General features: G+C 40.8%; 1 protein-coding gene across 5 annotated transcripts in view; it reads right to left on the bottom strand.

Moving 5' to 3' along the window:
- LRP1B (LDL receptor related protein 1B) overlaps nt 1-22,638 on the bottom strand; it is a 2,071,868-nt gene that overhangs the window by 1,040,503 nt on the left and 1,008,727 nt on the right. For all 5 annotated transcript variants that reach the window (XM_073647246.1, XM_073647248.1, XM_073647249.1 and 2 more), the window contains exons 8-10: nt 17,187-17,409; nt 12,011-12,182; nt 2,292-2,435 (exon numbers count right to left, since the gene is read on the bottom strand). In XM_073647246.1, coding sequence (XP_073503347.1) covers nt 2,292-2,435; nt 12,011-12,182; nt 17,187-17,409 — 539 coding nt within the window. The remainder of the gene's footprint in view (nt 1-2,291; nt 2,436-12,010; nt 12,183-17,186; nt 17,410-22,638) is intronic.

Raw genomic sequence — 22,638 nt, 5'->3', positions numbered from 1 at the left:
GGAGTTTCGGTGGGGCTATTCATAAGGAATAGGGCACCCACCCCAGCATAGGGTTAAGCCGAGTCTCAGTGCAAGGACAGCTTTTCCCTCCTATTCCTTAGTTCTAAGTTGCAGAACATAACAATGATCCACATATAAAAAAAACCGCTGTTTGCATTACTCTGATGAGTTTTCAGATTAGACTTAACCTTTAAACTCAATGGGCACTTAAAAAATTCATGCCTTACAAACACAAACTAATTTTAAAAGGATCCATTGTCTCACGTCCATCGATCAGACCATGATGACCTATCCTAAGGATGAACCATTAATGTTTAAGTCCCAGACAACCCCTTTGAGGACTCTTTCACACATTTTCAGTCCTATGTTGTCCATTGGCCAACAATGCAAGTCAATTGAGTAGTTCCGAATTTTTTTTTACTGATGATCCACATATAAAAAAAGCGCAGCTTGGAATACTCTGATCCATTTTCAGATTAGACTTAACCTTTAAACTCAACTTCTTGGACCCCTATGCAGCTTCACAGGTTGCACTAATGGTATGTGCACCCCTGTAATAAGACACATTTGATTCACAATAGAATTTGCTGGCCAAATTCATGTAAACTCCCAGATTCAAATTTCGGAAGATTTACTCTTCACTTATGAGTTCATCAATATTCCTTTTCGCTTCTTGCTTATTGTAGTCCACTCAGTAAAGCAGCTGTTTGTGCTTCAGAGCTGCTCTACTCTGGCTTACAGGACGTTACACCCATAGTCAGCCATGTTGAAAACTATGGAAGACTGACTATGGTCACTCATATAACGGGTGCTTAAAAAATTCATGCCTTACGAACACAAACTAATTTTAAAAGGATCCATTGGAATTATTGAAGTAGGAAACAATATTTGGCCTACTATTATTTTCTACATTTTTGATGTATAATCCATTTCCGCTTTTGCATCCGAATAAGATAGACCATTATTCTACCACATGTCAACCATTTTGCACCCATTATTTTCTCATGCGTTTTAAAAAACTGAATCAGGTAGACTGGCAAAACTTTTTTATTCATTGACTCTTAGCAAGGAATCAGTTAAAAATGAAAAAAACATTGATGGAAGACTGAAGATAAAAAGTAAGTCTTCATTTTTTACCCCTTGCTTAAAGGATCCTTATACACTTTAATGGCAAAGTGTTTGATCCACAAAGCGGATGAGAATAGGACATGGTCTGAGTTACACAGAAAAGATCCATTTTTAAACTGATGTCTATAAGAATGAATGAAACTCCAAGAAACACCAATTTTAAGAACAATATGACTGAAACCTTACACAGATGTCAAAATTGGACATACAGGAGGCATATGAAACACTATATAGATGAACAATTGTCCATTTTTGCGGATACAAAAATAAACTACATTTTCATACGCTTATCTGAACTCAAATTTGTAAAACTAACTGGAAGCCCAAAAGAACAACATACATGAGCATAAAAGGGTTTAAAAGGAGTTATCCAGGACTAATATACAGTAGATATAGGTATTGGTGTAGGTCCAAAATCCAACCACCGCTCTACAAGTATTTGATGTTTCGGCTATTGGAACTTCATACTGTGTGGAGCAAGAAAACCACAGCTCCATACACTGTGTAGTGGGTCATTCTCAGGAAAGGCAGCTCAGTTCCCATTAAAAGTGAATGAGAGCTGAGCTGTAGTACCTAAAATGGTCACTAGAGTGTATTGAGCAGTGGTTTTCCAGCTCCGTACAGTGTGAAGTTCCAGTAGTCAAAATATTTCGGAAGTAGTGTGGATGCCAGGTATTTGACCCCTACAAATCTGATTTTGATGACCTATCCAAACGATAAATAATTCAAAACGCCAGTTACAGGCAACTCCTATATGGAAATTTTATCTTTTAGCATTGTATCCATCCATTCATTTTTTTTTACTGGTTCCTGTTTCCCGGAATCTTTTAGACAAATAGCAAAAGAGATATAAAACCTTACGTTAATTTTTTTCACCCATTTTGATAAAAAATAAAATGGAGAGCATTCCCTTTAAAATATGATAATTCGAGAGGTCATCGAAACATCTAAAAACAATTCCACTGTCATAGTTTAACTATAGCTGGTATTGAGTGCTAAGCAGACTAGTTATTTTCATCACTTCGACTGTATATTCTCATCCCAGCTGTCATATCCATTGAAAACATTTTCAACAATTTGCACTACAAGTCATCAAGTGGCGTTTATTTTTCTCTTGTTGCTGCCTTGTGTTGCCTTAGAACACATTTGCTTGTTTTACATACTTTTGCAGAACCTTCCATCACTTGCCAGGCTGAATCCAGTTTTGCAGCGACAGGTCCTCGATTTGTAGCTGGATCCGAGCAGACAGATGTGCGAGCAGCCCCCTGGCATGCCATCTGGGTTTATTTCACATGCGTGGCTCCTAACTGCAAGAAATCACGGCGCAAATTACTTTTTAAAATAAACATTATTTACTTCGGTATGTGAAAGTGGATGACAACAAAATTGATGTTATTTTACCAATGACTGCCTTAACTGTTTGTCATGAATTAAACATATTAATTTCAATAAAAGTGTTTAAGATCTTTCCTTCGTCAACTTGTTTATTGCTATATAATGGATACAATTTTTTATCGTGGCCACTAGAGAAGAGTGAATTAGTTTGAAGTGAATGGAATTTTTCTCGAATGTTACAAAAAAGTTTGGATTCTTCCAAGTCCGAATTTTTTTTGGGCAATGTATATTGTGACGTCATGGCGTGTTTCGTGATGTCACAGGCCCAGCACAGAGTGAAGATAGAGGAAGAGAATGTCCAGAGCCATGGAAGAGGTTGGAAAGAGCTTCACCGAGGACTGGACTAGGGCTTGCAGCACCGAGGCAGGTGTGCTGAGAGGTAAATCTTATTTTTAGGATTTTTTTCACCCAAAGTTTACTATGTTTTGGGTTCTGGAGACACCCAAGTACATAATAAGGCACTGGTGGACACAGACAGAAAAGGACTAGTGTTGAGCGAGTATGTTCTATTAACCCTTTCGCCGAGTATGCTCGGGCCGAGCTCCGAGTATTTATAGCTGCTCGGTGATATGGTTGAATCGCTCCCGTGTGCATGATTTACAACTGTTTGACAGTTTTATTACATGTGAGGAATGTCTATTTCTTACACATTCCTCACATGTAATAAAGCTGTCAAACAGTTGCAAATCATGCACACGGGAGCAATTCAACCATATTACCGAGCAGCTGTAAATACTCGGAGCTCGGCCCGAGCATACTCGGACAGAACATACTCGCTCAACCCTAAAAAGGACCTATGTGCAAGAACAATATATGGGCCCTTTGCAGTCCAATAGCTCATTATTATGCACAATTGCACGTTTTGTAAGTAGAAATGGGCCCCCAAACTTCTTGAACCCCTATGCGGCTGCACAGGTTGGACTAATGGTATGTGCACTCCTGTAATAAGACACATTTGATTCACAATAGAATTTGCTGGCCAAATTCATGTAATCTCCCAAATTCAAATTTCAGAAGATTTACTCTTCACTAGTGTTGAGCATTCCGATACTGTAATATCGGGTATCGGCCGATATTCGCGGTATCGGAATTCCGATACTTAATTCCGATACTTTTACAATATCGGATACCGGAATCGGAAGTTCCCATAATGCCTGCGCTCTGCAGTGTCTGTGAAGGATGACAAGTTGGATGGCAGCGCGATCCAGCCTGTCATCAGAATGCCATCCCAGCGGGGGAGAATTCTCCTGATTGTTTAAAAGCCGGCGCGCGGTAAAAAGCCGCCGGCTTTTAAACAATCACACAGCCCCATACTGCTTCCCCGCAGCCTCCCACCCCGATCCTCCGCTCCCCTCGCCACCTCCCATCCCGATCGTAAGTTAGGACCGGGCGGGGAGCGCAGCACCAAGGAGCGGGGAGTGAAGGACCCGGGCGGGGAAGCCGGCAGTGAAAAGACTTCACCGCCGGCTTTCCCGTTCTGTGCTGCGCTTTCCCGCCGGTTATTTCAAATGAACAGCTGAGGTATCAGGTGATGCCAATCAGCTGTTCATTTGAAGTCGCCGCGTTGCCCTCAGAGGGTTCATGTGAGTTCATGCTTGACTGCATGAACTCACATGAACTTTCCCACGGCCGCACAGGTCAGCCTCACCTCCCAGACCCGTCATGATTAGTGTGTGTGCGGGGTGTGTGTGCGGGGTGTGTGCGCGATGTTTGTGCGGGTGTGCGCGGTGTCTGTGCGATGTGTGCGGGTGTGTGCGGTGTCTGTGCGGGTGTGTGCGTGCAGGCAGACATAGGCCGATGTGACACTACTACTCCCATCAGCCTATGTCTGTCCCCCGTCCACTCCTGCCAGCAGGATCAGCTCGATGGGAGCAGTAGTTCCCATCAGCCTGATCCTGCTATATAAATTGCCCTACTGTGTCCCCAATAAATGTTAAATACACGTCATTGGTGGCCAGTGGTTACCTACAATAAATTAGTTCATACATTACCTGTCCCCGCCGATCGCCACCTAAAATAAAGTAAAAAATAAAAAACTACACCTATACTCACCTAGACACCTAATTCCCCGAAGCCATCGATCTCCTGTAATAAAATATAAAATAATAAACCACAACCTTATCCTTACCCCTCCGTAGCAGTCCACGAGTGTCCCACGAAGATCTCCAGTTCAGAGCAGCCACATAGAATGTGACCGCTCTGAACCGCTGCCGCCGCTAGAATGACGGGGCCGTAAGGGTTCACCGGAGTTCAGGCAGCGCTGCTCCGGTTAGCTCCTTTACGGCCCTGCTGTATCGTGAGAAATTCCCACGGTACAGCAGTGCCGTAAAGGAGGTCTCCGGAGCTGCGCTGCCTGAATGCACTCCGGTGACCTCAGTCAGTGGCTCCCGCTGCCGGGAGCGGACGTGTTCCCGGCAGCGTGAGCTTACAGCAGCCATGCACAGCTGTCACCATCTCCAGATGTGACAGCTGTGCATGGGAGATCAGCGCAGGAACGTGGACAGGTAACTATTATTTTTAGTAAACTAAGAATTAAATAAAATTGTGTGTTTTATTTCAAATAAATTATTTTTTTCTGGGTGTAGTGTGTTTTTTCTTTTTAACACTTTGTAGGTTAGTAATGGGGGTGTCTTATAGACATCATTACTAACCTGGGCTTCATGGCAGCTGGCGCTGACATGAACCCCACCACTATTACCCCCTGCCACCGCACCAGGGCAGCGTGGAAGAGCGAGGCTAAGTGCCAGAGTTGGCGCATCCTATGGATGCGCCATTTCTGGGGCGGCTGACGACTGGTGTTTCTAGCCTGGGAGGGGGCCAATATTCATGGCACCCTTCCTGGGCTATTAATATCAGCCCCCAGCTGTCTGCCTAGCCTTTGCTAGCTATTAAAATAGGGGGGACCCCACGTCATTTTTTTGGGGGGGGTCCCCCATTTTAATAGCTAGTAAAGGCTAGGTATTCAGCTGGGGGCTGATATTAGTAGCCTGGGAAGCTCCGTGGGTTTTACCCCCTTCCTAGGCTTCAAACATCTGCCCCAGCCGTCTGCTTAACCTCCGCTAGAGACTAAAATTATGGGGGATCCCACGCCAATTTTTTTTTAAATAAATCCTTTATTTTAACACTAAATGACATTTGAGGAGTTAATAAAGATGCAGTCCCTAAATTATTATTTATTTTTAAATTAATTTTTCCCAAAACTTTTGACGTGGGCTTCGCCATATTTTTGTATGCCAGCCAGGTACAGCATCCAGCTTCTATGAACGCGCCATTTTCCGGGGCGGCTGCGGACTGCAATTTTCAGCGGGGGGGGGGGGCAGAAAGCTTGGGCCTCCCTGCGCTGCAGATTCCATCCCCCAGCTGCCTAGTTGTACCTGGCTGGACACAAAAATAGGGAGAAGCTCCACGTTTTTTTTTTTTTTATTATTTCATGAAATTCATGGAATAATTAAGAAAAAAAGGGCTTCCCTATATTGTTGTGTCCAACCAGGTACAAATAGGCAGCTGGTGGTTGGGGGCAGCCCGTTCCTGCCTGCTGTACCTGGCTGGACCCAAATATAGTGCAAAGCCCCACGTCAAGTTTTTTTTAATTATTTCAGGAAATTCATGAAATAATTAAAAAAATATTATGTGGGGCTTCGCCCTATATTTGTGTCCAGTCAGGTACAGCAGGCAGGAACGGGCTGCCCCCAACCACCAGCTGCCTATTTGTACCTAGCCGGACACAACAATATAGGGAAGCCCTTTTTTTCTTAATTATTCCATGAATTCATGAAATAATAAAAAAAAAAAATACGTGGGGCTTCGCCCTATTTTTGTGTCCAGCCAGGTACAACAAGGCAGCTGGGGGCTGGAATCCGCAGCGCAGGGAGGCCCAAGCTTTCTGGGCCCCACCCGCTGCAAATTGCAGTCCGCAGCCGCCCCGGAAAATGGCGCGTTCATAGAAGCGCCATCTTCTGGCGCCGTACCCAACTCATCCAGGGCCCTGGTGCGGTGGCTCACTGGGTAATAAAGGGGTTAAGGCCAGCTTGGCATATCAGCTGGCCCTAAGCCCGAAATTCATGGGGTCACGCCAATATTAGACATGACCACCATGAATTTCTAGTAAAGTATTTAAAAAAAACACAAACACGCAGAAAAAAGTCCTTTAATTGAAATAAAGACACAATTCTTTATTGTTCTAAATTAAACCATACTTACAGTCACGCCCATTCCAGCTGAAGCCAACGATCTCCTGCAATAAAAGTAAAATAATAAAGCAACCTCATCCTTACCTTTCCATGGTTCCCAGGACAGCTTCAGCTCTGCTACATCGAGATGACAGGCTGGACCGCAGCAGAACGCTGCCATCCAGCCTGTCATCCCGCAGACACTGAGAAGCGCAGGCATGCTTGCGCTCCTCAGTGTCTCGTTGTGACGGCATAAAGATGAGCCGAGGTCATGTCCAATGAACTCAGCTCACCTCATGCACGTCACTGACAGCGTGGGAAAATTCTCCTGCACTCAGCGCTTCAGCGTGAGAATTCTCCCACGCTGTCAGTGACGTGCATGAGGTGCGCCGAGTTCATTGGACATGACCTCACCTCATGCACGTCACTGACAGCGTGGGAAAATTCTCACGCTGAAGCGCTGAGTGCAGGAGAATTCTCCCACGCTGTCAGTGACGTACATGAGGTGAGCCGAGTTCATTGTCGGCTCATCTGGATGCCGTCACAGCCAGACACTGAGGAGTGGAAGTATGCCTGCGCTTCTCAGTGTCTGCGGGATGACAGGCTGGATGGCAGCGTTCTGCTGCGGTCCAGCCTGTCATCTCGATGTAGCAGAGCTGGAGCCGTCGTGGGAGCCATGGAAAGGTAAGGATGAGGTTGCTTTATTATTTTTCTTTTATTGCAGGAGATCGTTGGCTTCAGCTGGAATGGGCGTGATGGTAAGTATGGTTTAATTTAGAACAATAAAGAATTGTGTGTTTATTTCAATTAAAGGACTTTTTTCTGGGTGTTTGTGTTTTTTTTAAATACTTTACTAGAAATTCATGGTGGTCATGTCTAATATTGGCGTGACCCCATGAATTTCGGGCTTAGGGCCAGCTGATAATGCCAAGCTGGCCTTAACCCCTTTATTACCCAGTGAGCCACCGCACCAGGGCCCTGGATGAGTTGGGTACAGCGCCAGAAGATGGCGCTTCTATGAACGCGCCATTTTCCGGGGCGGCTGCGGACTGCAATTTGCAGCGGGTGGGGCCCAGAAAGCTTGGGCCTCCCTGCGCTGCAGATACCAGCTCCCAGCTGCCTAGTTGTACCTGGCTGGACACAAAAATAGGGCGAAGCTCCACGTTTTTTTTTTTTAAATTCATGAAATTCATGGAATAATTAAGAAAAAAAGGGCTTCCCTATATTGTTGTGTCCGGCTAGGTACAAATAGGCAGCTGGTGGTTGGGGGCAGCCCGTTCCTGCCTGCTGTACCTGACTGGACACAAATATAGGGCGAAGCCCCACGTCAATTTTTTTAAATTATTTCATGAATTTCCTGAAATAATTAAAAAAAAAAAATACGTGAAGCTTCTCCCTATTTTTGTGTCCAGCCAGGTACAACTAGGCAGCTGGGGGATGGAATCTGCAGCGCAGGGAGGCCCAAGCTTTCTGCCCCCCCCCGCTGAAAATTGCAGTCCGCAGCCACCCCGGAAAATGGCGCGTTCATAGAAGCTGGATGCTGTACCTGGCTGGCATACAAAAATATGGCGAAGCCCACGTCAAAAGTTTTGGGAAAAATTAATTAAAAAAAAAAAAATAATTTAGGGACTGCATCTTTATTAACTCCTCAAATGTCATTTAGTGTTAAAATAAAGGATTTATTTAAAAAAAAATTGACGTGGGGCTTCGCCCTATATTTGTGTCCAGCCAGGTACAGCAGGCAGGAAAAGGCTGCCCCCAACCACCAGCTGCCTATTTGTACCTGGCCGGACACAACAATATAGGGAAGCCCTTTTTTAAAAAAATTATTTCATGAAATAATTAAAAAAAAATTGACGTGGGGCTTCGCCCTATATTTGTGTCCAGCCAGGTACAGCAGGCAGGAACAGGCTGCCCCCAACCACCAGCTGCCTATTTGTACCTGGCCAGACACCACAATATAGGGAAGCCCTTTTTTAAAAAAATTATTTCATGAAATAATTAAAAAAAAATTGACGTGGGGCTTCGCACTATATTTGTGTCCAGCCAGGTACAGCAGGCAGGAACGGGCTGCCCCCAACCACCAGCTGCCTATTTGTACCTGGTTGGACACAACAATATAGGGAAGCCCTTTTTTTCTTAATTATTCCATGAATTTCATGAAATAATTAAAAAAAAAAATGTGTGGGGCTTCGCCCTATTTTTGTGCCCAGCCAGATACAACTAGGCAGCTGGGGGCTGGAATCCGCAGCGCAGGGAGACCCAAGCTTTCTGGGCCACCCCCGCTGCAAATTGCAGTCCGCAGCCGCCCCAGAAAATGGCGCGTTCATAGAAGCGCCATCTTCTGGCGCTGTACCCAACTCATCCAGGGCCCTGGTGCGGTGGCTCACTGGGTAATAAAGGGGTTAAGGCCAGCTTGGCATTATCAGCTGGCCCTAAGCCCAAAATTCATGGGGTCACGCCAATATTAGACATGACCACCATGAATTTCTAGTAAAGTATTTAAAAAAACACAACACCCAGAAAAAAGTCCTTTAATTGAAATAAACACACAATTCTTTATTGTTCTAAATTAAACCATACTTACCACCACGCCCATTCCAGCTGAAGCCAACGATCTCCTGCAATAAAAGTAAAATAATAAAGCAACATCATCCTTACCTTTCCATGGCTCCCACGACACATCAGCTCTGCTACATCGAGATGACAGGCTGGACTGCAGCAGAACGCTGCCATCCATCCTGTCATCCCGCAGACACTGAGAATCGCAGGCATGCTTCCACTCCTCAGTGTCTGGCTGTGACGGCATCCAGATGAGCCGAGGTCATGTCCAATGAACTCAGCTCACCTCATGTACGTCACTGACAGCGTGGGAAAATTCTCCTGCACTCAGCACTTCAGCGTGAGAATTTTCCCACGCTGTCAGTGACGTGCATGAGGTGAGCTGAGTTCATTGGACATGAACTCGGCTCATCTGGATGACGTCACAGAGAGACACTGAGGAGCGCAAGCATGCCTGCGCTTCTCAGTGTCTGCGGGATGACAGGCTGGATGGCAGCTTTCTGCTGTGGTCCAGCCTGTCATCTCGATGTAGCAGAGCTGAAGCTGTCCTGGGAACCATGGAAAGGTAAGGATGAGGTTGTTTTATTATTTTTGTTTTATTGCAGGAGATCGTTGGCTTCAGCTGGAATGGGCGTGATGGTAAGTATGGTTTAATTTAGAACAATAAAGAATTGTGTCTTTATTTCAATTAAAGGACTTTACTCTGGGTGTTTGTGTTTTCTTTTAACTTTGACTATGGGGTTAGTAATGGGGGTGTCTTATAGACGCTTCTCCATTACTAACCTGGGCTTGATGTCAGCTGGCATTATAAGCTGACATCAACCCCAACCCTATTACCCCCTGCCACCGCACCAGGGCAGCGTGGAAGAGCGAGGCTAAGTGCCAGAATTGGCGCATCCTATGGATGCGCCATTTCTGGGGCGGCTGACGGCTGGTGTTTCTAGCCTGGGAGGGGGCCAATATTCATGGCACCCTTCCTGGGCTATTAATATCAGCCCCCAGCTGTCTGCCTAGCCTGTGCTAGCTATTAAATTAGGGGGGACCCCACGTTATTTTTTGGGGGGGGTTCCCCCATTTTAATAGCTAGTAAAGGCTAGGTATTCAGCTGGGGGCTGATATTAGTAGCCTGGGAAGCTCCGTGGGTATTACCCCCTTCCCAGGCTTCAAACATTTGCCCGAGCTGTCTGCTTAACCTCCGCTAGAGCCTAAAATTAAGGGGAACCCCACGCCAATTTTTTTTTAAATAAATCCTTTATTTTAACACTAAATGACAAGTACAGTAATCAACACTGTCACTGTACTTCATATATATTTGACTGACATGTTTCTATCTATCTAATCTATGTGTGATTCTCTATTCTTTCTATTCTAAATTGTCGGGTACAGATGCTGAATTGCCGGCCGGCTTTCTTAAAGAGACGGTGCATGAAAACACTATTATTTTTTTAAATAAATCCTTTACACTAAATGACAAGTACAGTAAGCAACACTGTCACTGTACTTCATATATATGTGACTGACATGTTTCTATCTATCTAATCTATGTGTGAAGCTCTATTCTTTCTGTTATAAATTGTCGGGTACCGCTGCTGAATTGCCGGCCGGCTTTTTTAAAGAGACGGTGCACGAAAACACTAATATTTTTTTTAATAAATCCTTTACACTAAATGACAAGTACAGTAAGCAACACTGTCACTGTACTTCATATATATGTGACTGACATGTTTCTATCTATCTAATCTATGTGTGAAGCTCTATTCTGTCTGTTATAAACTGTCGGGTACAGATGCTGAATTGCCGGCCGGCTTTTTTAAAGAGACGGTGCACGAAAACACTAATATTTTTTTTAATAAATCCTTTACACTAAATGACAAGTACAGTAAGCAACACTGTCACTGTACTTCATATATATGTGACTGACATGTTTCTATCTATCTAATCTATGTGTGAAGCTCTATTCTTTCTGTTGTAAATTGTCGGGTACCGGTGTATGCCGCTGATGAATTGCCGGCTTTTCATGTCATTCTACATTATTCTTAGTTGTTTTACTTCATGTAGAATTAACCTACAAGGAAAGAAAGGGTTTATTTTCATTCCGATATTTGTGTCCCATTGACTTTCATTGGTTTCCGGTATCGGAATCGGCGATATCCGATACTTTTTGGGTATCGGCCCGATCCAATCCGATACGATATTTCCTGATATCGGAAGGTATCGCTCAACACTACTCTTCACTTATGAGTTCATCAATTTTCCTTTTCGCTTCTTGCTTATTGTAGTCCACTTGGTAAAGTAGCTGTTTGTGCTTCAGAGCTGCTCTACTCTGGCTTACAGGTAGTTGCACCCATAGTCAACCATGTTGAAAACTATGGAAGACTCACTATGGTCACTCAACTGTATAAAACTATTCTTCCAATCCAGATTATGTATATTACAACCATACTTATGACCTTTTGTTTTGCATGCCAAGACACTGCTACTTTAAATTTGAAAAACCAACATTTTAACGAGCCATAAATTATTTTTGTAACAAAATCCTCAAACTTTTTTTTTTTCATCAGCTGTTGCAAAACTATATTTACTAGCATGCACTGGCAACTACAGATTGTCAGCGCATGTGCTTGTTGTCATGAGTTTGCATTATATAAAAGATACCTTGGTGTAGAGTTTGCATTTATTTCAATAAAAATAAATAAAAATATGTTTTAAACTTTAACATGATGTAGTAAAGATAAAAAGTAACTCTTGCTGCTTACCTGATGGTTGGGTGCGTTTGTGGTAGATCTTTATCCCGCGGGCATTTTCCAGTATCGGTAATGGCTGTATATCCGTATTATTAAATCTGTTAATTTTCAGGACATTGGAACTGTCCAAATTGGTTGTATACAAATAGTTCTCAAACAAGGATAATCCATACACTTGGCTGACCTGCAAATACAGCAAATGGGAAACTGTTTGTAAACAGAACGGTAAGAATTAGATTCATTCATGTGAATCAACTGAACATTAGATACATACTTCTAAAATATATATTATAAGTTTAGAGGAGTTTTCTAGGACTTTAATAAAGATCCTTCCATAAAAGAATTGTCGGGTTTCCGGTAGCTCCATTGATGAGTTGATTGAAGGGGACATTTTATAATTGATTTGTCTGGTATTTTGGCTCAGTCACAGTAAAGTTAATTATATAACTTATTCTAATTATTCGTATCATGTAAATAAATTAGTTAATAGCTGAAGTTCTTTAAGTTAGGGTTGCAAAAGTTAAAGTGTTATCTTAAAAAGGTATTCCGATTGCAATACGTTATTATCACCTATCCACATGTAGGGTATAACTATTAGATCAATTGGGGTCTGGCCACTGAGACTCACACCAGTAACCAAATTGGAGCACTTTTGTCCCCAATTGAATTGAGCAGCAGCTTACACATCCAACCTCTACTTCATTCAACCCCAGTAGTCCCACAGAGAATAAAAGGAGCCGCGAACAAGCATACGCACTGCCGTTCCATTCAAAAGGGCCCCATTAAGGCAATCAGTGGAAATCTTAATGATTAGACCCCAACCAATCTAGAAGTTATTACCCATCCTTAACATAGTTGATAAATATTTATAATAGAAATACCCCTTTTAAAAAAATCGGCAATTACATTCAATTCATCCAAATAATTGAATACATAAAAAAGTTGCAATATCTAAAATGAATAACTAAAACAAAAGGTGTTAAGAAATAAACCATTGTATAAATTTACAAATATACAAAACTAAATAAGCAACAAAAATGTAAATTAAAAATTATATATATAGAAATAAGTAAAATAATCACAAAATTAAAACTGATAAGTTAGCAATTAAATTTTTGGCCATTTTTACTATAAAAGTTTTTTTTCTTACTCAGTTTATTAATTTAAGTTTCCTTGATTTTTTTTATTTTATTTCAGATAACCAGTATATGTTGATGTAAGTGTGATTCACACTACTGGAAACTAAAATGGAACTTGAAATGCCTCCAATACTTATATAGGGCACAGCTCATTTACATGTTTTGTTACAATAGATTTACAGTGGTATCTGGGAACCCTGTCCTATGTTATTTTAATAAGCATGAAAATTTATTCATTATTTACATGGGACTAGTTCCATCTTTATCTGCTGATTTATGTGTTCGTGTCTTCTTGAAATGGAGGATTGCCAACCATTGAAAATACATTTTACTGGAAGGAGTGGAAAGATTTACTGGTTACTCATTTTTAATTACTTTAAAAAATCTTGTAAAGCATAATTCATCAAAGCTTTCACAACATAATTCTGATTTAAAAACTTTGAAAAGTCGCAAATTTTAGACTCAACTCGGAGTTGTGCCAAAATTTTTAAACATTTGGCGCTTTCACACTGGTTATTCTCAGCTCCAACAAAATTGGCACGAAGGAGGACATTGCAACCACCGTTCATCAAGTTCATGATGAGCGGTGACATTGGCTGCGTCACAAATCTTCTTCCAGCAAGGGCTGGAGAACGATTTGTAGCAAGGTCCACGCAGAGGTGTACACCTCATCAGGTGCTCTTGATTCATGAATGTGCCTCTTCGCAAATCTGACGCCCTCTCATCAATACAGGCGTGAACAATGCTGGTCTTGATGAATCAGGCCCCAAAAGTTTAGAAAATGTAGGATTCATAATTTTGATTTAATTTGCCTAAATTCAGGATTTTTTAGAAGATTTTCTTTACATTTTTTTACTTCTAGGAATAAATCAATTTGCTTTAACTTTAACTGAATGTAATTAACATAAATTGTTTCTATGTACTTCCAATTACAGAGACTATTGTCACAACCTTCTGTAATTCTGTAATTTCATATGAAATATTACAAGCAATATTTTTTTTAACACTTTGTACCCAATTTTTGCCAAATTGTAAAATTATATATTTATATATGTATTTTGCTATGTTTTCCATTTAATATGTATGTACATACGTCTATGATGCTTAACTGTATTGGCTAAAAATATATATATTTTATACAGTTAAGACATGTCACCTTCTTAAAGGTTTGTCCATTATTAGCAATTTTCTTTTACTCCAAAGAGTCCCCTGAAATAAGCTGAGCACAATATATCCAGCACCAGAATTTCCAGTAACTATCTGGGGTAACGTTTCTCATTGTAGAGAGTGACAAGTCAAGGAGAAATGTTACCCCTTAGACCCCAGTCCAGAGCCTCTCACCTAGGCAAATCCGATCTCATACTTTGCACTGACGAGGGGAAACACCGTGTCTGCAAATTGAGATTCTGGTTTGGTTTTTATCCTAAGTAGGGATGTAGGGATGAGTGGACCCGTTGATGCTCGGGTTCATAAGTTCAGTTCGGGTACAGAACTCTACCCAAACTTGAACCCAAACCCCACAGAAGTCAATGCATACCCAAATTTTGGTGATGTAAAAATGTTCATTGTAAGGGCTAGGGGCTGCCAAAGGAAGCAGAGTATCCCCATAGAGTTCCCTCTCTCTTCAGCGCCAGACACTAGGTGTCTGGTACGAATTCCAAACTTTGCAGTTCAGGTTCGCTCATCTCTAATCCTAGGTCATATTGCCAGGCTCGTTAAGGAGTCGATATTGACATTTAGGATAGCTGCTTCCAATAGGTGGCGCTAGAGTTCTAGTGCTCTTCCTTTCTAAAGAGACAATTTACATATTTAGTAACTATCTGCCAATGTGCTAAAAACGAGCAGCATCTGTGCAATTTCCTTTCAGCTCCACGAGGGGAAATAAAACAGTGCAGTGGCTATAAATGTAATGCAAGAACTATATGTCTCAATGCTAAAATGTTTCCTTAGCTTGTACTTTTATATCAACTAGAAAATGCCATTTTTTAAAAAAAATCTGAATTTCTTTGCATTTTAAAACCATAAGCTATGCTTATATATCCAGTAATTAATGCATCTAAAACATGTCCAAAAGCACAATGACCAATAATACTACATGTTTCAATTTATAACCTATGACGGACAATAAAAAATTATATTGTGGTACGGTATTAGCCAGTACAATCTATGTAAATACTTTTAAGCCCAAATATGACAAGAGTATTCTAAGAGTGATACCTTTATTGGTTAACCAGAAAATGGCAGGCTAGCCAATAAAAGGGTATTACTTTTAGAATTCTTCTGTAATTTTTTGGGCATAAAAGTAATTACATTAATTTATAACCTAAAAACAAACAACGAAAAATAAATAAATACGGTACGTGAAAATTTAAATAAGGCATGTAAAAATAAATTCATATTGTTTTTTAATAAACAGCACGCAAGAACATTCAGAAGAACATTTGTAAAACAAACTGAGCTTTTATCACATTTTCTGGGAGGAAATAAAACACTCACTTAATGCCACAAGCCCTTGTTGATATTTATTTAACAGTATTCTCATAAATATCTAAGAAGCAAATAATGTAACACTTGTGCCCACATGAAACAGCGGCTAATTACTTCTCCTTGTTTGTGTGAAGCACACCACTGGCAGGCTCCTCAATTTAGCTTTTGGAAGAGATTGTAATAGGTTTTTAATTTCACGGCTATCCCTCAGGTTAAGACAATCACATAGAGATTTAGAAATGATTATATTCTCTTTACATAAGTGAAACCTAAGCCTTGTCCTTTTAGGTATTCGTGTTTAAAGTCATCAAAGGTATGAATTAGAGCAATTAACCATTACAGAAAACTGCAAACAGCAGCAGATATTAATGAGGGGGAATATTTGTTCAGGGATTTAATATAGTAATGGGGTCTACAATTACCCCATGTACTCTCAATGACCTTGACTGTAAAGTGAGATTAACAGAGACTTTTCTCTGTAAGATATCTTTATTTATGGCATATATCTGTATATATTTATGTATATATTTACTTTTTTTTTTTTCAGATATAAACAATGGTCATGGCACCAACACACATGTAGATATATAGATCTATCTATCTATCTATCTATCTATCTATCATCTATCTATCTATCCATCTATCAGCAACGCGATGGCTTGATACTATCAAGATAATATAGGAGAAGACCTGGTGGATCTATCAGATTGTTCATCCATTAAGTCACCATGGCTCGAGATGAAGCCAAAAACTGTTAAAAAAATGTATCTATCTATCTATCTATCTATGTATCTATCTATCTATGTATCTATCTATCTATCTATCTATCTATCTATCTATCTCTATATACAGATACATCTACAGATACATCTACATACACATATATATATATATATATATATATATATATCTCAACAAATGGAGAACACAAGGAGTTAATGCTCATATTTAAATTGTATTATGAGCTATGGATTACAAAGTGATATACATAAAAAAAAATTAAAAACGGAGAGAAAGAAGTACAATAAGGTGGGCCACTTCTATTGACACAGCCAAACTGGTATTCATATATAAAAAAAGAACAATTGGTCAGTACAGGCAATGTATTATGACATAGCACTACAAATGTAAAATTCAAATGTTAGATAGCCATCTCTTTTAGCAGACATCTGCAACCCATAGAAAGGACATCATAGACATAATGACTGTTGTTAATACTTCAGTTACCAATAGGAAATGGTCAACATATATGTCACAAATTCATACCCATAGCAAGAGCAAGTGTATGTGCCAATGTCAGGGTCCACCCTAGGAAAGGTCCCCAACGCGTGTTTCGCAATATTTAGGTATCTTGCTTCATCAGAGGGAGTTCAAGTGTCTCCAACCATATATTAAGGGTTTAAATACCATGGATATATCTCTTAGGGGGTCTAATTCATGGCTTTAAAGTTTTTACTAGGAAACATTCATGCATAGCATAATTTATAAAGTCTGCTTTCATATACCCAGGACTTTCTTTTTAACTTTTGTTTGGTGTTTTGTTTTGATTTAGATCACCTTACCTCTTGCCCATGTAATATTATATGCCTGTTCCTTCCTTCATAATCTGCTACTTCAATGGTGTCTAGGTAGATATCTGCCCAATAGACCAATCTAGTCACAAGGTCCAAGGTAATTGCAATTGGTTGCTCAATCTTGGAAACGACTATTCTAGTTCTATTTCTTCCATCCAAATCGCAACGTTCAACTTTAGCCACATTGCCATAATCTGTAAAGAACAGTTTCCTGTGGGAAATAAGATAAAAAAAAATAAACATTGTCATAAAAAGTACAATTATAACAAGATTGCAAAAATCATAAATTCAGATAAATTATTACAATTCATCCTGCTTTACTGATTGTTATAATACAAAAAGTTACAAGTTGGTTTATGCTCATTTCTTGGGCATGCAACCAGAGAAGAACACTTTCTTATACTTAAACAGTGATAAACTTTAAAAACAAAACAAAAAAGCAATTGCAACTTGAAGGCACATGTGGTTTTGCTATGGAAAAATGTAGACTTTTTTTTCTAATCTCATAAAACGATTTAACCCTTAAGCAACCAATGACTTCATTACAGGTGATTGCTAGTTACTCTCAGTAGCATACAGTATATACAGCATATGTAAAAGTATCTACTCAGTGCTGTCCAATGTGCCCCAGCATGACTATAATACACAGATGAACTTTGGCTGGAACTGCTGGGATTGTCGACAACTCTAATTATAGAAGCTAAAGCTTTTAGATGTCTTTGTAAATAGCAATTGCGGAATCTAAGGCTATGTTCACACATCATGGTTTTTTCAGAGTTTTTCGGTGCAGATTTTTATGAAAATTTTCAGCTGCCTTTTGTAGTACCAGAAAAGTCTATGAGAAACCAGAATTCTCTGTTCACACACCCGAAGCATACTGCCAAAATGGTAACAAAGTGGCTTAAGGATAACAAAGTCAATGTTTTAGAGTGGCCATCACAAATCCCTGATCTCAGTCCTATTAAAAATTTATGGACAAAGCTGAAAAGGCTGCGAGCAAGGCGACCAACAAACCTGGATCAGTTACACCAGTCCAGTTTTGTCAGGAGGAAGGAGCCCAAATTCCCACCAACTATTGTCAGAAGCTTGTGGAAGGAGATCCCAAACGTCTGACCCAAGTCATTCAGTTTAAGGGCGATGGTACCAAATACTAACAAAATGTATGGAAACTTTTGACATTGCAGTAATTAATAAAAATGCCTTAAAACATTCTCTCTCTCTCATTATTCTTTCATTTGGCAAATATTAAAAATTATGGTAATCCTAAATAACATAAAAAGGGAAAAGTTTATTCTGATTTCATGTTAGACATTGAAAAAAACCTGCAGATGTGTCTTTCTATATAGTGTATGAAAACTTTAAGATTCAACTGTATATATATACAATACAGACAAAAAGTTTGGACACACTTTCTCATTTAAAGATTTTTCTGTATTTTCTTGACTATGAAAATTGTACATTCACACTGAAGGCATCAAAACTATGAACTAACACATGTGGAATTATATACTTAACAAAAAAGTGTGAAACAACTGAAAATATGTCTTATATTCTAGGTTCTTCAAAGTAGCCACCTTTTGCTTTGATGACTGCTTTTCACACTCTTGGCATTCTCTTGATGAGCTTCAAGAGGTAGTCACCGGAAATGGTCTTCCAACAATCTTGAAGGAGTTCCCAGAGATGCTTAGCACTTGTTGGCCCTTTTGCCTTCACTCTGCGGTCCAACTCACCCCAAACCATCTCGATTGGGTTCAGGTATGGTGACTGTGGAGGCCAGGTCATCTGGCGTAGCACCCCATCACTCTCCCTCTTGGTCAAATAGCCCTTACACAGCCTGGAGGTGTGTTTGGGGTCATTGTCCTGTTAAAAAATAAATGGTGGTCTAACTAAACGCAAACCGGATGGAATAGCATGCCGCTGCAAGATGCTGTGGTAGCCATGCTGGTTCAGTATGCCTTCAATTTTGAATAAATCCCCAACAGTGTCACCAGCAAAGCACCCCCACACCATCACACCTCCTCCTCCATGCTTCACGGTGGGAACCAGGCATGTAGAGTTCATCCATTCACCTTTTCTGCGTCGCACAAAGACACGGTGGTTGGAACCAAAGATCTCAAATTTGGACTCATCAGACCAAAGCACAGATTTCCACTGGTCTAATGTCCATTCCTTGTGTTCTTTAGCCCAGACAAGTCTCTTCTGCTTGTTGCCTGTCCTTAGCAGTGGTTTCCTAGCAGCTATTTTACCATGAAGGCCTGCTGCACAAAGTCTCCTCTTAACAGTCGTTGAAGAGATGTGTCTGCTGCTAGAACTCTGTGTGGCATTGACCTGGTCTCTAATCTGAGCTGCTGTTAACCTGCGATTTCTGAGGCTGGTGACTCGGATAAACTTATCCTCAGAAGCAGAGATGACTCTTGGTCTTCCTTTTCTGGGGCGGTCCTCATGTGAGCCAGTTTCTTTGTAGCGCTTGATGGTTTTTGCAACTGAACTTGGGGACACATTCAAAGATTGCCCAATTTCTTAGACTGACTGACCTTCTTTTCTTAAAGTAATGATGGCCACTCGTTTTTCTTTACTTAGCTGCTTTTTTCTTGCCATAATACAAATTCTAACAGTCTATTCAGTAGGACTATCAGCTGTGTATCCACCAGACTTCTGCACAACACAACTGATGGTCCCAACCCCATTTATAAGGCAAGAAATCCCACTTATTAAACCTGACAGGGCACACCTGTGAAGTGAAAACCATTTCCGGTGACTACCTCTTGAAGCTCATCAAGAGAATGCCAAGAGTGTGCAAAGCAGTCATCAAAGCAAAAGGTGGCTACTTTGAAGAACCTAGAATATAAGACATATTTTCAGTGGTTTCACACTTTTTTGTTAAGTATATAATTCCACATGTGTTAATTCATAGTTTTGATGCCTTCAGTGTGAATGTACAATTTTCAAAGTCATGAAAATACAGAAAAATCTTTAAATGAGAAGGTGTGTCCAAACTTTTGGTCTGTACTGTACATATATATATATATATATATATATATATATATATATGATGAGCTAGGCATGCTGACTTTAAAAATCCATGTCTGAATGGATGTATAATCTTGCTATTTAAAAGGGCATTTTTGAGTCCAAATAAAGATTGATTAAAGACATGAGTCCAAGTAGTATTTAGCCTTCATCCAGCCAACCTGACTGACAGCTGCAGCTTGCACTGAACAGTGTGAGATCCTAGCAGAGAGGAGGGACCGTGAGGAGCTACCAATCCGGCAGAGTAGGAAGAACGCTGATGAATTGTCAATCTGGATAGGTGGGTAGAGATTGTCTACCAACTTTTAAAAAGGAATATATCGTCATTCTGACATGAATATTCACAATAAGTACACCAGCCTCGTCAGGTCTAATATATCTCAATTATAAATGAAGCGTTTTTTTTTTGTGAACTTTTATGACAGATGCACTTTAACTTAATTAATGGAAGGTAAAGCATAGAAATGTCTGTATAAATAATAATATGAAATTGACTTTTCTACAGTTTTATGTCCAATTTCTCTGGTTGAGATTCAGTAGGGAGGGTTTTCTGAAGACAAAAACTTTCATATTTACTTGAAGAACCTTTAATTTGGATGATAACTAGGCTAATGAGATGTAAATTACCTCATTGCATATGCATTGGATACACTCTTAAAAGTCAGCCTTCAATGTCTTTTGTTGCCCATCTGTGCATTACATAACATTCCGAAGAGTTGTTAAAAGGAATTGCACCAGGCTCACATGAAACAAAGAAGATTGATTGTTTTCAACCTTCAGTACTTAAGAGGTTTTGTAAAGCGTGCATTAGAGGTACTTATACCAGTAAAACCCTCAGCTCACCCATATCTCAAAGAACATATTGTTGTTCTTAGCAGATTATATGATCTGGAAATGGCCTCCATGGATTCAAAACTTTACATATTGCTGTAAACTGTACAGTGAAATCTGAAAACAATTTAATAGATTAGAGGAAACATATATTTGCCTTAACAAATAAATATACCTTAAAGTTTTTTAAAAGTATTATAAAAGGAGTAAGAAAATAATCAAATACACATCCCTTAGTCAGATGTTTTAACGTAAACTGGAACAGAAAGTTGTTAAACAGCAACTAAATATACATAAAGATAAGTCAGAGAAAGAATTATTGACTTCCACTGGAAAATGTTCTGAGCATGCTCTGCAGTATGTGCAGGAGACACTGCGCAGGGAGAGAGGAGGGAGGTGGCGCTGCATTACCTCCATCATGTATTGTATGATCCGGTATTATTTATTATAATAAAATGTTTAATTTTCACTGCAATCCTGCCCTCTAATCACAATGTAAGGTTTGTCGATACAAGCTGAACAGCGATGGGAATTATCAACCTATTGAGCGAGCTCACTTGTCAATGTGAAAACTGAAGGGTTTTTTTTAACATGGATTTTATAATATAAGTAATCTTTATCGCTATCTGGGACTAACAGCTAAGTCAAATAGCAGCAATCAAGAGAAAGTGGAGCATCTGGAGAGAGTTCAGCACCTCCCAGTCTCAGATTGGATGGTTGAGTTATCAATCAAAACACAGACTGCTCAGCACACCCCTGCACAAGAATGGACAACTGAGATGTCAATCACTGCACAGACTGCTCAGCACGCCCCTGCACCAGACTGTATGACTGAACTGTCAATCACTGCACAGACAGCTCAGCACACCCCTGCACAAGACTGGATGACTCAGATGTCAATCACTGCACAGACAGCTCAGCATACCCCTGCACCAGAATGGACAACTGAGCTGTCAATCACTGCACAGACTGCTCAGCACGCCCCTGCACCAGACTGGATGACTGAGCTGTCAATCACTGCACAGACAGCTCAGCACGCCCCTGCACCAGACTGGATGACTCAGATGTCAATCACTGCACAGACAGCTCAGCACGCCGCTGCACCAGACTGGACGACTGAGCTGTCAATCACTGCACAGACTGCTCAGCACACCTCTGCACCAGAATGGACAACTGAGCTGTCAATCACTGCACAGACTGCTCAGCACGCCCCTGCACCAGACTGGATGACTGAGCTGTCAATCACTGCACAGACAGCTCAGCACGCCCCTGCACCAGACTGGATGACTCAGATGTCAATCACTGCACAGACAGCTCAGCACGCCCCTGAACCAGACTGGACGACTGAGCTGTCAATCACTGCACAGACAGCTCAGCACGCCCCTGCACCAGACTGGATGACTCAGATGTCAATCACTGCACAGACAGCTCAGCACGCCCCTGCACCAGACTGGATGACTGAGCTGTCAATCACTGCACAGACAGCTCAGCACACCCCTGCACCAGAATGGACAACTGAGCTGTCAATCACTGCACAGACAGCTCAGCATGCCCCTGCACCAGACTGGATGACTGAGCT

The sequence above is a fragment of the Phyllobates terribilis genome, unplaced genomic scaffold (assembly GCF_046119375.1).
Source record: "Phyllobates terribilis strain yellow unplaced genomic scaffold, ASM4611937v1 Scaffold_9__5_contigs__length_417890890, whole genome shotgun sequence".
In the NCBI taxonomy this organism is placed as follows: domain Eukaryota; kingdom Metazoa; phylum Chordata; class Amphibia; order Anura; family Dendrobatidae; genus Phyllobates; species Phyllobates terribilis.
This window is presented reverse-complemented; position numbering and strand designations above follow the sequence as displayed.